A 15,651-nucleotide genomic window follows, 5' to 3' on the forward strand; every position below is an offset into this window, starting at 1 on the left:
TCCAAGAATCAAGGATAAAACACAGAAATGATCTGTTATTAGTGACAAACTCGAGTGTCCATTCTCGTACAACGGTAGACATCATAATAAGCATATCGTTTATATAAGTCGTAAGTGGCTTTATCTCCATGGAAGCAAGAGCGTGTCAGTGTTGGTTTTGCTGCCAAGCCAAGACTCTAGCTTTTGGTCCCTTTTTGCCCTTAGATGTCAGGGTGCTGGGGCTAAAGTAGACCGTTATTTTTTCGTATTTAAAAGTCTGATAAACCGAAAGCTCGAATTCGACAAACGAGCAAGGCCCAGTTAGCATGGCAGCCTATAGCCTGAGCCTCCCCCATCAAACTGCTGGGCACGAGCCGCTTCCATCCCACTGCAGTCAATCCTGGATGGATATGGCGCCCGCAGAGATCGCTCCGCGAGGGTCACACCGACAAGCTCGCTCAGCTCGGACACCTTAAAAAGAACTCGTGCGACAGGGCTTTGGTCATATTCGAAAATATGTAGCGTTGTCACAGCTGTTATGGAATTAGCCGTTTTTAGCCTGCCGTCACATTTTACGTGATTATGCTTTTTTCGAGGGTTTCAATTGTTACCGAGCTGTACCCGAATTTATTTGGCGTGGAGCAGCTCCAGTAATTCGAGATGAACGCGTCGAAGCCGGGCGTCGTGATGTGTAGGAAGACTTCAAATTGCAGACCAAGAACACAACTTTTACGTCGAAAGGTTGACAGAGTGTGGACAGACCGGCTCAAAGTGACTTGTATATTCGAGCACTTCCTCGAGCCGCTGTCACCGCCCAATTTGAATGCTGAAAGGATGTACATGATACACGACACCGTACGTATCTGATGGGTTTCGCGAAGATGCAATATATTCAGAACCTATATATCCAACAGCAAGGTGATGATGCAAAAACAGCCAAACAGTCTCGTCGAGCTCATCGAACTGAAATGGCGGTCGCCGCAAAGTCAAACCCGAATTGTCATGGCGGAAGCGACAGTGAAAGCTAAGATCTTCCAGGCAAAACGAAGAAACGCGAGGCTGTGCACCCTTTCTAACACGGTACGTAGAGTACATTAAACGCACTGGAAACAGGTTTTGTGATTGAATTATTAGCACAGGGGCACGTGATTAAGTAAGAACACGAACAGCGTAGGGACACTGACTCAAATTATGCACACGATGGGATAGAAGAAGAACACGAAGCCCGGAAGGTCACGGACGGTAAAAGAGGACTGAATCAATGAAGGAACCTAAAGCACGAGCTACGGACGAGCCCGTTACCATTAAAGCTTGGAAGGACAAGAACATGACAGGAGTGTACGGACCACAAATGAGGATGACATCCCAGCATGCTGAAAATCACCACTTACGCAGGAGCACGCAGGTGCGAGGCTACGAAAGAGCACGTAGCTGTGAGAGTACACGGAAGAGAATTTTGGCACCACAGGAGAGCGAGGATCACTGTCGACAGACCAAATGTGAAATCTCGGGAGACTATAAACGGGAGATCAGCCAACATTGGAACACGATACCAGGGTAGAACCTGAGCACATCGGGCCACGGAGCGCGATACTACGACAGAAGACTATAGCACATACAACAGACCAACCGTGACACCACGATATAAGACGATTACATGGACGGTGGCCCAATCATTAAACGTTGGGAGAGTACGCAGCCACGGGAGCTATAGACGAGAAATCACTGAGCCATGGAGCACGACACCAGTGTAGAGCACGGTAACACGGGCAACACGGATACATTATGCGAGTACGGTAGCATAGCCAGCAGAACCACACCGCGACTACAGAGAAAACCCTTGGGGACACGGGATAGCTAGCAGCCACGAAAGGGAGTCGTACAGCGGATCAGCGCGAAACCAAAACAAAACCAACACGTAACTACTACGCAGCATGAGTCTCGGGTGATTATAGAACCACGAAGTCAGGAAGAGATCGACGAATACCATTAGTACGGAGCAACAGAAACTTACGAAACTACCGGGATCGTCCGTCGCCACATGAGACTATGAAATGGTAAGCAAGTACACGAAATCACGACGTACTGGGGTGGACGAAGGCACACGCAACCGGAAAGTACAGGATCCTAAGCGAAAGGACACGATGCATTGCATTACTTAAGATTGCGGCCACCTCATCAACAAACCATGCCATTCCACCGCGTAGCGGCGGCAAACGGTCACTGCACATGTGAAATTCCCACTTAAGTACGAAGTCACAAAAACTCATTTTGTGATGCTAACATCGATCTTCTAAATAATACGGTACATGTACCGTATTACTGCTAGCTAGGTTATTAATTCTTTGAGGCAATACTGTAAGCAGCATTGCTGCTGCTGCAACAGCAGTGCAGCCTGCAACAACGGGACAATGTCAGCAGGTGTGTGGGCTCACAAAGGTTTTGTCAAAACGTGTGTGAGGCACCAGGTCAGTGATGGCGACAAAACCTTTATACCCACACACATATTGTCCGGATTTTGGGTTTAAGAGACTGGTATGCCCAAAACCCGTTGTTGAGGGCGGAGTGGCTGAACAGGGTCATACATCGCCACGATTTAGCACTCACTTTTGCGGGTGAAGGCCGAATTCCAACATGGCACCGACGTATACATGCAGTCAGAGCACTAAAATTGGCTTCACGAACAGCCACGCATCGCGTAGCTGTTCGTGACTCAAAGAAAGTGTACAAAGGAGCAATGCAGACAAAGCCTTTAAGTGTATATCGGGCTCTCACCAAGACACACTGCTACAAAGTACCATCCCTCTTGAGATCATTCCTCGTAATTAAAGGGAAAACAGCGAAAGAATGAAGGGCGGAGGGTGACGTCGAAAGTGTTGGAATATTCATGTGACTTACAGATGAAAAGAGTACTGAGAAGCTACGAGAAACAGGTCGTTGTATGAGAATGAGGGAGAGTTGGTAGGAGCTACAAAAAGTAGTTAACTATTAATAACATTATTTTATCAGCTTTTCATTTTCTCTCTTTGCTGTACTCCTGTCTTCCTGGAATGGGCTGACGTTCAAACAGTTCCGAGCCCAACTGGCGAAATTCCTCGGGGTGAAAATGGCAAAGCCTATGAAGTACACCAACGACGGAGTGCCGAAAAACTGGAATTGTAAAGATTGGTAGACGTATAAATGGGCCATAATGAATGCTGTCAAAGAAAATGGTCTCAAAGACATCGCGGTTGGTAGCCTGTCCTTGGCGATGTTGGAGACGGCTAGTGCCGAGACCAAGGAGAACTTCTCAGAGAAGCTAGTTAAGCTCACGAGGAATTTTGGTACGTCGGTGCCGCCGGACGTTCTCCTCCAGATACGCGACAAGAAAACTGGATCCGAGATGTGGACCGAGCTTCGAAATCTGTACGAAGGAAAACAGAACGAGGTGGTTAAGGCGTATACTACATATACATATACTGTATCCGTCGCTTAGAGAACGACCTTTGGGATATGAAGCTCGTATCTGGTGAAGACACAAATCTACACCTCTGTTAAAACGGAGCTTGAAGACTTGCAACACAATATTGCAGACAGCACTATGGTAGATATGCCATTGGAGAGTTTACCAGACCAGACAGAGTTTGAGTGTCTAAAAATTTCTATTCGCTATGGAGCGGACCCTAGTGTGTGCACACCAAAATGAGTCCGTGAGCTGATCCTCGCAGCGGGTGTCAGGCAGAAAGAATTTCAGGGCAAACGCGGTGGAAAGCGGAGTGGTCACAAAAATGATGGAGGAAAATAAGGCAATCAGGATGGAGGTGAGGGCCAGCAGGATAAGCAGTCATGTGGACAAAAGTCACGCACTTGTTTTATTTGCAGCAGTACGAAGCACGTATCAGCGTGCGAGGCGAGTATGGAGGCGATGGCAGGGAGTAATATACTGCAAGAGATCCTACCTCATCATTCCATAACGCTACGAATTGGAATCGACAATCAAGCCGCTCATATAATGGTAACTAGTCCTACGTACAGTCGTCGTACGCGCCACATTGAACTAAGGTGGCGCTACGCTGCAATAGTGTTGGGAATGGCGCATTGCACACATGGCACACGCGGCGACAAAAAATGCGTGTGGGATGAACGATGATGCAGGTAACCCTGAGTTGACTCGGTTGATTTCTAGGGTCAAGAAAACTATTTACCAAGTTCGAACTGTCGAAAAAAGTGGCGATCTCTTTCAAGTTCTTTGTAAAGGTCTCACAAGCACTGGCACGACATAGCTACTTGACAATGCCCCGGCTCACTTTCTTAGTCTTACTAGCTTCATTCAGTGAGTGCTCGACAAAGGGGAAGCTATTGTGGCCTGGTATCAAATGCGGCGACGCCAAGCCGAGCGCGCAGGAGTTCCTCCATCTACATTCCTTCTTGAGAACGGCCAGCTGAATTGATACACATTCTATCACTTTTGACACCAATCGCTGAAATCAAACGTGTCTGCCAAGCAGAAAAGGCAAATCAAGTGGATGTTCTTCTCAAGTTATATCTCGCTCGGTCAAATACGTTAAATGTTGACCAATCTCTGCAGCACTACATGACGGCAAAAGCGCAACCTCAGTGGATTATCGTCGGTGAATTAACTCCTCTTGCTACTTCAACGCGCAAGCGTCTTTGTGCGGCACTGGATCACCGGTTCTTCTCACGATATTTTAAGTCTGAAGCTATTCGTGGAGCAGCGTACGTGTTTGAAATGCAGCAACGTTTGCTGTATACATATAAGCGACCTGAGCGATCCTTGCACAGAGTTGTTAGATTGTGTACACTTCAGAACACCAATCCAATGCAGCAGCAAGTGGAGAACAATAAATCTATGTGAATGGCTCAACGTCAAACGGAGATTGTGTCTGACAAGATTAAAGAAAAAAATCCGTGGTGTGTTGATTGTGAGGGTTACGAATTCAAACGACTATGAAGCCCAGGAGCAGTTTCCTTCAGCATACAGCTTTTCAGATGAACTAGCTGAAACTTTTGCTCACCAGTACGTGAAGAGAACGCCTTACTGGCACCATGCAGTATGGTAACAACACAACAAATCTGTGTCAGCACCATTCGATCTGGTCACCACTGCACGGGTCTGATTAGCACAATACCCAGCACAACACGATAGGACACCAGCTGGATGCACACAAAAAGGCGCGATTAAGGTTAATCTGGTGACCAGTGTGCAGTGTGAGCCACACCATTCCAGCACAGCAATCGCGATCGAGTATGCCGCCGCGAGTTAGTTGGCGAGAGCTCGCCGTCAATGTGGACGCCGTCGGGACCGAGGTGGTGTTCGCGAAGCTAAAGTCGTTCGACATTGAAAAGTCGCAAGTCATGGGGTGTAATTTCTGCCCTGAAGGAGACCATAAGATGCGCTATCGTCTATTGGAGTGCAGCTCAGCTACATGCAAAGAGGCGAGCCCCGTGAAGTGCCCCTGGCGGGGGAAGGTGGTCACGTGCTTGGAGTCCGAGCACGCGTCCATCTACGACTCCGGAGAGCACAACACGGTCTCCTCCACCTCCTCACCGGTGCGCAAGAAGCTCACCCAGCCTCAGAAGGCCTTCGTCCGAGAGTTGGTTCAGAACCACATGAGACCCATGCGCATCAGGCACGCGCTGGCCCGCAAATTCGCTACCCCGCTGGAGGAGCTCCCCGCTCTCAAGACCGTACAAAACTTTGTAAACCACTACGCCCGCTCGCGGTTAGAGAACCATGACCGAGTCGAGGACTTAAAGAGGTGGATTCGCCAGCAAGCGTACGACCACTCGAAGGACATGACGGAGCCCTTTACGTTCACGTGAGAGCTGGACAACGAAGGTTTGCCCCTCGTCGGGAACGGCTCGGACAGAAAGCCGTTCTTGGTCGGCATCTCGACGAAGGCTCTAATGCTACGCCTAATGGTGCCGCCAGAGAGCTTCATACTGCACCTGGACGGCACCTACAAGACGAACAGGATGGACTACCCCGTGCTGGTAGTGGGGGTGTCCGACCGCTCGCGCCGCTTTCATTTGGTCGCTATGTTCATTATATCTCAAGAAACGGAGTCTATTTCCGGAATGCGCTTTTGTCGCTACGGCGCCTCTACTTTTGGATGACGAACAAGCACCTGACGGTGCAATACGCAATGGCTGACGGCGACAGAGCCCAATTTAATGCTCTGTCGTCGGTATTTGGCGATAACCCACGGTTTTGCTTCCTGATGTGCTTCTTCCATGTGATGAAGCACATCCAGGAGCGGGTTAAGATGCTTTCCTCGGACTCGCAAGCTCGTGTCCTGACGGACCTATACGACCTGCACTTTGCTCGGGACCAAGCGCACTATACGGGGATGCTGCGTGCTGTTCTCCACCGCTGGATGACCGAAGCGACCCTAACAGCATTTGTGCAGTACTTCTACGGACAATGGGTCGTAGGGCCCTTCGCGGTGTGGCAGCGCTTCGCCACGCCAAGCGGTTTCGCTTCGACGAACAACCCGGCGGAGACGTTCAATGCGCTGTTGAAGCGCGACTACACCTTGCGCCGTCGCCTAAAGATGGGAACGTTGTTGCTCGAGCTCAGTGGCTGCTGCCAGGACCAATCCAGCAGCTCCAGAGCCTTCGAGTATGCCGTGATTCCAGCACCGACCCTCGCGCGTAGGGTCTCCGAGATGGTGCGAGAGGGGTTACTAGGTCTCGCACCAGGCCAACATGTCGAGTACGTGCGCTCCGGAGAATGCTCTATCCTTCGTGTGATTTCGCTGCCTGCCCGCCGAGTTTTAGTTGCCCCAAACAAGCGCACCGAGGAAGCGATTGCTGTGTCGGCGCAGACGGGCAGCAACTACGCGCGAAAAGAGTACGAGGGGCAGCCCGTAGACGGTTCGCCCGTGAACATCCAATGGCAAAGCTGCCCGTGCGACTACTTCTTTGGTTTTGGCGCCTGTGTGCACGTGCTGTATGCACTGCGTGTGACTGCGCACGTCGATAGCAGTGGGCGTGAGGTGTTGGTAAGTCGTAGGAAGATAAAGCGTGGTGCAGTGGCTGTACTTCCCGAACTAGGGTGGCCTCGTGATGTGGGTGCTGCCCTGAGCTTCGAGTGATCCAGCGTTCACAAAGCGTCAACCTGCCGCAGAGCGAGCTTGTTAGTATAGTCTTGTTTTCTGTGGTGCAATAGGAATGTGAGCAGACAATCGAATATGCAATCCTTCTGCTTGAAGTATGCTTCAAGTACACGAAGTTGAGAATTGGAAAAGCTTCAAGCCTCTGTAGTACCCAAGCAAGACGATAAACTGAAGTTCCGTATTAGAAAATATGAAACGCTACAAAGTAAGAAATGCACGAGCCCGAGGATAAATCTTGACGTCTTAACGCCGCAGTATGATACAGTTTGGATCCGCTTTTCGTCACCGCACACTTTGCCAGGTGTCGCCGTTTGCGGGACCTTGAAACGTGCCACTGAGCCGTTCTCTTCTTGGGCTGGTGACATATATTGACGCGCGTGTAGCGGTTGGGTACAGACCGCACGTATGCTGCAGCCTCTGCCTTGGAAGACGCTCCACTCGCCTTCCCCGGGACACAGTCAATAATCTCCCTAAGCGAGGAGCTGCAAGTCACCTTCTCGCTAAGGGAGGGTTCCTTCGACACCGTAAATTCGTCAGAAGACTGCTAATCTGGAGTATCGGCCCGCGCCGGGGTGCTGGGTGCCTCCACGGAGACGACATTAGCCTGAGCCTCAGGAGAGCTGCACACGCTACTTTGTGGGGTCCCAGGGACGATCTCCTCGCGTTCATCAACAATATCCTCTCGCAAGGCATCGTATGCCGCAGCAACAGCGGATTGGAACGCGCTATTTAATACGCTAGCTTTCGTCGGGGCCGAGAAGTCCTAGAAACCAACATGAAGGTTCTCAGCTTGCGCCACTTGCTCTGGCTTGGTCCCAGGGTGGTGCCGACGTAGTCCGCCAACCTCTTCAGCATTAAGTCCTTTGGAATGACTTAGTCCACGTCGTTGCTTTCGTCCACTCGAGTGACGACGGCGCGCCAATATCCTAGCCTGTCGCCGCAGACGAAGGCTCTGCTATAATACTCGATTAGGTCCCCAGCGTGGAGTGCCTCCGGTGGCAGCTCCGACGCGCTGCAACTTCGCTCTGCGGCTGCGTAAAGATATGTATGCGCTGAGGCCCGACATGGTCTTGAAGGGGGTGCTGTGCGCCGCAGGCGACTTGCTCGTCGTAGGCTCTCGGGACTGCAGGGGATTCGAGGACTAACGGAAACTGAAGTGCACCACCCAAAGTGCCACAAACCTTCCTACCATTATGCTACTAAGTCTTAGTGTGGATAACACCACTCTCCATTCTGTTCACGTTGCGTGCTCATCCCCTCCCAGCCGAAGGCTGTGCGCAGCCGTGCACGGGGCGACCGAGTCTGTCCTGTCCGTGCGTATTGTGGTTGAAGAGGTATTGTGCTGATCAGATTCTAACCTGTGTTTGTTATATTTTCTCGTACGTGAACGACCTGTTACGAACTACATTGCAAATCGAATTGATGGTGAGATTTCTCGCTGGATGGACGATCCTGTCGAACTACGCGTTATTGAGCGAAAACAAGAGTCGGTTATGCACTTTTGGAAACGGTCACATTGAGCGAGATTTCAGTTTGGCGGGGGGTATGGTAGCCACGCAGCGCACCAGACTGTCCCCGCAAAACATTGACACGGCTATCTTCTTCAACAGGAACAGCAAGTTTGTTGACCTTTCTCAGTGCCAAGCAATTCCTTCGAGCGAGATTGAGGAGCGTGTGCCGGCAAGTATGACATTTCCGATTGAAATTGTACCCGATGAATATGGAGAAGATTCTATTATCGACCTTTTATCGAGTACTAGCCTAGATGGGCTGTGGCGATTATATCATAAACAGCTCCTAGCTTTGCGAACTCGGTGTGCGACTCGCATTCATTGCCGCGCTAACTGCACAAAAAGACACGATAATAGGCACGATAAAATGTTAGTGATGTGCTTCGGTTTTTCATAAATTAGTTCTTACCACGTAGTTGATGAGCTCGAGCGCTGTGAGCACGAGCAGCCTCTTCAGCTCTATACTTGACATCACGTTGCGCCTGAGCGATAATATCTTTTCGTACTATCGATGATGCCTCTGCACCAGAACGTCTCGACGCACTTGGGCTGCCCGCGTATGCGCTGATCTTGCATGAAGCCGCTCTTCTGCCAGCGCAATGACTTTCTGGCAAGCCGCACTGCTGTTAGTGATTGTGCGAACACTAGCGATAGTCTCTTCAGCGAGTCCTCGCAGCAAATCTTCCACCAACTCATAGGAATCACCATCTCGGCTACCATGCTGCGGTATTGACAAAAGGCACCTCTGCCACTTGTCGATTCTTCAGAGATTCAGCGCCATTCTGCTTGGAGCCATCGCGCTCGTTTTCACCATCTGTTCCTAATTTAATCTCTAGTGCTGTCAAACGAGCTTCCATTCCTTCACATTAACGTCTAGGAGCTCGCATTTACGTCCAACGGCTTTAATGGCTTCATCGTGACGCTGTAATGCTGTGTCGAGCCGTTTCGTGGTTTCTACTCCATTAGTGTGCATCACACCCTGCAATTTCTTCTCCAGTCGGAGCTCTGACTCTTATATTTCTCCGTAAATTTTAAGCCGGATACGCTGGCGCTGACTTAAGCTGCTCATCATTTCTCTGCATAAGCTCGGCTTGAGCCGACTGAACTGCCAATCGCATTTTAGCTTCAAAGTTAGTCTCCACATTCGCAGAAGCCGTGCTAACACAATGTTTTATTAGCTCATCTTGTTCATCAAGTTTTGCTTTAAGGTGCTTATTCACGGACTCGCTTGTTCGCTTCGGTTCTTTCCCCAGTCAGCCATTATCATGATATACCAAAGTGTCATGAACTAGACGCTCAATGTCCAGGTAAGTTGGTGCAGGTTGTGGAGGTAGAGCTTGTGCCAGCGACTTTGTCATAGCATCGTGCGACCCCATTATTGCAGAGTTTAACTGCGCTTCAATGCGTTTCACGTCTACGGCTTGTTCGTGAATGCCTGCGCTTGCTTGTCCAACATCATGTAGCACATCCCGACGAATGGTCTCTATTTGCTGATTCACTGTGGCTTCGAGCTACTCAGCGTGTTCCGTTTGCATTCGCTCCAGGGACTGAGCTGGCAAGTCGCGTGTCTTGTACTTCTTGCTGAAAACGAAGTGCACTTGTCTGCTGATGGCTGGCGAGTTGCTCTATTCCAACTTGTGCTGACTCCTGAGCAGCTGTTAAAGCCTCAGTCTGTGCATAAGCTTGCTGCTCTTGCTGCCACTGGCAAATTTGCGTAGCTCGTAGCTAAAGCCTCCGTACGTGTCCAAAACTGATTCACGATACTTCCAACTTGTTCTTCGTGAGTTCCCATCACATTACGTGCTGCAAGATTATCTGTCAAATTTGCATCATTATTTTCCTTTGGTGCCACAAGAGTCAACGCTAGCTCTCCATCGTGCTCCATAACCTCTGCAGCATTCTTTTGCGCCCTTGTCATAACCATTTGGCTGAACGCTATCACCGATTTAGTGTTCTAAATCGCGCACGCACAACTTAATTTCAGCGCTCAGCGTGTTCTCAAATGGCGCTGTGACCGCGTCCTCCGTGCACTTGCCCGCCGTGCCAATTAAGTCTTCGGCCACACTTGACGCTCGCCGTATTCTGGGTCACGATCTCGCCGTAGATCTCTGCAGCACCCGCTCTGTTCTGACTCACGTCCACGCTGACTTTGTTCTCAGCACTCACCAAATCGAAGCTTACACCGGCACCACACTTGCTCTCACCACTCGCCGTTCCCATGATCACGCCTACCCTGCACTTGCTCGCAGCGCTCACCGTGTCCTGGTGACGCCATATTTGCACGTGTGCCTACGCCGAACTTGTTAACTGTGCGCTATTGGCCACCTGTGGGTTTTAAATAAATCCATAAATGTCCAATCCTAAAAGTTTATTCGTATTTCATTTAAGCGAATAAGAGAGCTTGAAAACGAGCAATGTAGCTAACTCCTCCACTACAGTAAAGTCGATACCCCCCGCCCCACTGAGGTTTACTGCTCTCCTATTTTCTGCGAGAGCTGAGGCTCGTCGGATACGTGACTTGATGTTGTTCAACAACTTGTTGGCAACAAGTTGTTGCCAACAAGTTGTTGCCAACAACATCAAGTTGTCGTGTCGGAAATGCCACCTGGTAAGCTTCAAGATTTGCCATGGTTAGGTGCAGTCCAGCCACGCAGTTGAATCAACTGTCGACGCCGCTCATTTTCCAACCTCATTCCCCGATTTGAGTGGCCATTGCCCAAGGTTCAATTGGTGAGACGGAATGAGCAACAAACGATTCACTGTAAACCCATTCGGAGGCTTGACGCTGTCTAACGAAGATCGTACCAACCTTCTTGATATCGTCGACGCACTCGTTCACGCGAAGTTCGAAGAGTACGAAGAATATGTGAGCACGAACAAGCGAGTCGACCTTGGTCGTTGGAAAAAGTTTTCAGCATCAGGCGCTGCGACGACGTACATTGAACGCAAAAATTCTAATCCGGACTCCGAGCTGCCTGTGTCACTAATGGTCGGCCCACTACCTGGAACTCTAGACGAGATCATGTTCGGTCTAGTCAGTCCGACGCTCGAGTCGATGCGAATCAAGGCGTCATACTTGAATGACTTCAGTGCTGCTGCCGTTCTCGCGACGATAATAGAGCCGACAGTGGACGACCCGTTCCGATCGGTGGTGGTTAAGTGGATGGAGATCGATATACCTGGAGCGTCAATTGGGTTAGTGCGGAATCGCGATTACGTTTATGTAGAAAGCACGGGAATCCTCCGCTTGGAGAACGGAGAGCGTGTGGGTTACCACTTGATGCACTCTGTTGATTTTCCGCAAACGCATGGACTACCGAGCAGAATCCGCGGCAATATGTCTCTTTGCGCTATATTCCACCAGGAGGGGCCCGATCGAACAGACTGCCGCGGGACAGGTATCCTTGATCCGAGAGGAGATATCATCCGCACGATGGCTTTGTCAGGGATGGTGCATGCCACGATGGCAGGTCTCAAGTATTCGTATTGCGGACAGATGAAGAAGCTGACGTGGTTGCTGGAGCAGAGGCACGCCGAACTAAGAGAGTACGGTACTCCCGTTTCTAAGCCCGATTGCGTAACCTGCTCCAAGATTATCAAAAGCTCAAGGCTTCGAGGCTTCGGCAGGCCCAACTCTACATGCAAGTTGTGTTTTGGATCGTTATGCGGGTCGTGCAAAGTTTCCAAGAGGTTGAGCTTTATTTCGCCGGATCTGAAACTCACTCAAAGAAAAGTGCGTTTTTGTGTGAAGTGCTTGATGGAATCCAATCGCTTGGACACGCTCGAAGCTGCTCGACATCACTTTGTGTACGGACAACCGGCCTTCTCAAGCGCCTATGGCTCGTTAGCCTCCTCTTTTATCAGCTCGCGCTCTGATAGCGTACGCAGTCAGTCTGACGCGCCACTTTATTAATGAAAGTCGATTCATTACATTATTCGCAAGGCCTGGAATAGCGATTATCTGGATGATATCTGAATAAATGACGGATAGATTACCGATCTATATTCAATAATTTATTTCAGTGGAATATCGTTATTCCACTGGAATATATTTCTGGACGAAGAAAATTATTTTTTTCAAAGCCTGTATAATATCAGTTCTCTAATACCCGGAAGTAAGCTTAAGCTGAATGATAACGAATCACACAGTTTGTTGGGAGCTGAACCAGATGATTTTTTGCAAAAGGTCTCCCTTATCCCCAACACAATTTGCATTTAAAATGCGGACGAAATAAGATGCAAGATCGTCAAATTCCTAGGCCGTGTTCGATCTAAGCTAAAACCAGCTGTAATTGTTACTTCTCAACCAGCTTTATTCCGCAAAGAAACACATACATGTACTGAAGTATACGCTGAACGTATACATGCATATACAGTGTAGATGAGCGAAAAATGACAGAAAGGGTATTTTTCAAATGTGATTGTAGGGAAAACGTGTTTTATTGCAAAATCGTATGCGACAAAATCATCGATTCCGCCCGTCACTGACTCAGTGACTCACTCGCAATATTGACATGGGGAAGAAGGCCAAGCGGACAGTGTCTTCGCCTGTGGCACCCACGCCCCTCCACAAGCCTTTGCACATCGCGTCACCACCCGTGGTCCTCGACAAACACTCCTGCAACGCTGAGTGCAGCTACGAGTACGACAACCTGCTGGCGGGCAGTCGTATGGGCGTACGGCCCTTCCCACCAGCCCACGACCTAGAAAGTGGCGAAGATAGGAATGATGGTCAATGGCAAGTGTTGCACGCACTAGATGGCGTGCTGTGTTTAGCCACACACCACGTGCTGGAGCTCGTGCAACTTAAGCACGCAAACTTTGGTATCCGATGGCGAGATACGAACGTGGAGAGAGACGCAGATGCCTTGCCGCCGAGCTGCATGTTGGGGCCGCACTGGCACTTGATGCTGACTACGTGGTCGGTTTTCTTCTTCTTATCAACGATAGTAAACGTGCTGACGTTCGAGAAGGCGGGAGTGGTGGAGCTGGGAGCTGGCGTGATACTCTCGGGCTTGTGCTTAACGTGTTATGCGCTGGTTGGGTGCTCTAACCCGGGCATTGTCAAAAGGTGAGAGCAGTGAAAAGAATGTGCGAACTACGAAGAGCTGATTAGGTCATTTATTGCAGGATTGAGGTGCCGCTTGATGAAACATACACTTATTGTGACCATTGTGACTCGTACCGACCGGAAGGGTACGTTGTTACAGGAGTGCGGTTATGAGAAACCTGATCTAAAAGAGTTTGCTGCTTGCTTTAGAGCGTTGCATTGCATGGACTGTCGGGTGTGTATTGAGGAGTATGATCATCACTGTCCGTGGACGGGGAAGTGCGTGGGCAAGGGCAACATTCGCTATTTCTACTGGTGGCTGCTGTTCTTGGTGCTGGCGTTCGTCTACGAGGTGATCGAGTTCACGACATATTTGTTGCCCCCGGAGGGTCAAGACCTGCTGGACTCGTCGGACGACTCGCTGGAGATCGTCTTCCCAGCCATATCGCCCACCCCACGTTTGTGAAAAGGATTCGTCTTGCACGTAGGCAGCCGCGCTGGGCGAACTGCAAGTTGCAACTACCGAGATCAAGGGCTTGCTTCAAGCGCCCTCGTCGATCGCCGAGTCGACAGGATTTGCATGCAAGTGCATGGACCACCAGAAATTAGGACGATTTTCTGAAATTTGACACTTCCACGTCAGAATCCAACACGTGGGCGCTACAGTGTGTCCAACCGGTGAAGAGTGTCACTTTACTGTGAGACGTAGGCCAATTATAAGTTGTAATGCGCCATATTTATATTTACGTTTATCTTAAAAGTTGTCACGGTGTATCGATCGGCGTGATGGACTTGGTGAAGCTGGAAGCAGACACTGGAGCGGCAGTCGGTTCCAGCGCCGACTTCCTTAACGTTAGTGATGCTGGTGTCCTTGGCGCCGACAGATACGAGTGCGACAAATGTGAAGCTCCTAAATTATTCGCTGAAGTTCCCAAAGACGGCGGGGTGAGCAGATACCTCCACTTACTGGCGATACGAAGCTGCCAGATTAAGAACCCTACAAATGACAGCGACGAGATGCTCAGCGACGTCCCTGTGGACATGTAGAATTGGATCCAGGAAACTGCTCCGAGATAGAAGAAGAAGGATGCAACGCCGAAGAGCATAAACTTGTAGGCAGTCATCTGCTCTTTCTCGCACCTTGTGAGCCACCAGGAGCTGAAGGGCGAGCCCCACTCGAGCTGCGTCATATCCATGGTTCGCACACTGTCCTCGAGTGTGTGTGCCGCATAGCGCGTCACTGCTAGCTGCAAATTGGTGCACATGACGGCGCAGATGAGCATGGACACGCACACAGCAGTGCCAGAGACCGTATACAGGAACAACACGTAGGCGTGGACATTGTCCGGCACGCCGACGTTGCACATTGCGCTGACGATGAAGCCACAGAGCAGCGTGGCCTGCTCCGATACGGTGGACAGCTGCTCAGCACGAGCTTCGCACACCAAGTGCTCGCTCTGCATCTTCTCGCGCCGTAGGAAGCGCTCGGTGTCCGCTAGCCGCCACTGATGCGCACGCACGATGTCGTCGTTGAGCCACTGTATCTCCTGCTCCCGATACGCCATATCCTCGTCCCGCCATTGCTTGGCGTTGCGCAGATCATACGACCCGAACAGCGCGTTCACCACGCTGCTGGCCATCTTTAATAAGAAATTACTTTCAAAATAGTTATTTTATATAATATTAAAATATCTGATTACGCTTTTTTCAAAAATGAAACTATTTTATTTTACATGGATTGGCATCATTTTTAGCTAAAGGGTTAAAGGGAAAAAGAGTTAAAAATGGTTAAAGGGCTAATAAGAAATGGTTCAGCTAACAATTTCTTAAGAGGTTCATTGAGACCTGTACCCCAACAAGTCAAATCGAAGAACTACAGAAAATCAAACAATCGCACTTCATCCCGTATCCTCTCAAACGTTACCCTTCTCTATCGTGAACCACCCTGCTGTTCATATCAAGATCAGCATGGAAGCCAAGGGTATCTGTGAGT

General features: G+C 49.9%; 6 protein-coding genes across 6 annotated transcripts; 2 read left to right on the forward strand and 4 right to left on the reverse strand.

Annotated features, from left to right (window-relative positions):
- Positions 1–5,452: 5,452 nt before the first annotated feature.
- On the reverse strand, positions 5,453–5,921 carry PITG_15438 (uncharacterized protein; the record flags this gene model as incomplete). The annotated part of the gene is made up of 3 exons (XM_002898343.1): positions 5,453–5,519; positions 5,614–5,649; positions 5,719–5,921. The coding sequence occupies 3 exons, from the start codon at positions 5,919–5,921 to the stop codon at positions 5,453–5,455; spliced, it is 306 nt and encodes a 101-aa protein (XP_002898389.1).
- Positions 5,922–8,894: 2,973 nt separating this feature from the next.
- Positions 8,895–9,984, reverse strand: PITG_15439 (uncharacterized protein; the record flags this gene model as incomplete). Its single annotated transcript, XM_002898344.1, has 5 exons — positions 8,895–8,941; positions 9,115–9,196; positions 9,352–9,446; positions 9,500–9,530; positions 9,883–9,984. The coding sequence occupies 5 exons, from the start codon at positions 9,982–9,984 to the stop codon at positions 8,895–8,897; spliced, it is 357 nt and encodes a 118-aa protein (XP_002898390.1).
- Positions 9,985–10,606: 622 nt separating this feature from the next.
- Positions 10,607–10,828, reverse strand: PITG_15440 (uncharacterized protein; the record flags this gene model as incomplete). The annotated part of the gene is made up of 1 exon (XM_002898345.1): positions 10,607–10,828. The coding sequence occupies one exon, from the start codon at positions 10,826–10,828 to the stop codon at positions 10,607–10,609; it is 222 nt and encodes a 73-aa protein (XP_002898391.1).
- Positions 10,829–11,630: 802 nt separating this feature from the next.
- On the forward strand, positions 11,631–12,357 carry PITG_15441 (uncharacterized protein; the record flags this gene model as incomplete). The annotated part of the gene is made up of 2 exons (XM_002898346.1): positions 11,631–12,287; positions 12,343–12,357. The coding sequence occupies 2 exons, from the start codon at positions 11,631–11,633 to the stop codon at positions 12,355–12,357; spliced, it is 672 nt and encodes a 223-aa protein (XP_002898392.1).
- A 765-nt stretch (positions 12,358–13,122) lies between these two features.
- On the forward strand, positions 13,123–14,404 carry PITG_15442 (uncharacterized protein; the record flags this gene model as incomplete). The annotated part of the gene is made up of 3 exons (XM_002898347.1): positions 13,123–13,679; positions 13,739–13,804; positions 13,869–14,404. The coding sequence occupies 3 exons, from the start codon at positions 13,123–13,125 to the stop codon at positions 14,122–14,124; spliced, it is 879 nt and encodes a 292-aa protein (XP_002898393.1).
- An 18-nt stretch (positions 14,405–14,422) lies between these two features.
- PITG_15443 (uncharacterized protein) lies at positions 14,423–15,298 on the reverse strand (the record flags this gene model as incomplete). Its single annotated transcript, XM_002898348.1, has 1 exon — positions 14,423–15,298. The coding sequence occupies one exon, from the start codon at positions 15,296–15,298 to the stop codon at positions 14,423–14,425; it is 876 nt and encodes a 291-aa protein (XP_002898394.1).
- Positions 15,299–15,651: the final 353 nt, after the last annotated feature.

This window comes from Phytophthora infestans, genomic scaffold, assembly GCF_000142945.1.
Source record: "Phytophthora infestans T30-4 supercont1.37 genomic scaffold, whole genome shotgun sequence".
NCBI classification, from domain to species: Eukaryota; Oomycota; class Peronosporomycetes; order Peronosporales; family Peronosporaceae; genus Phytophthora; species Phytophthora infestans.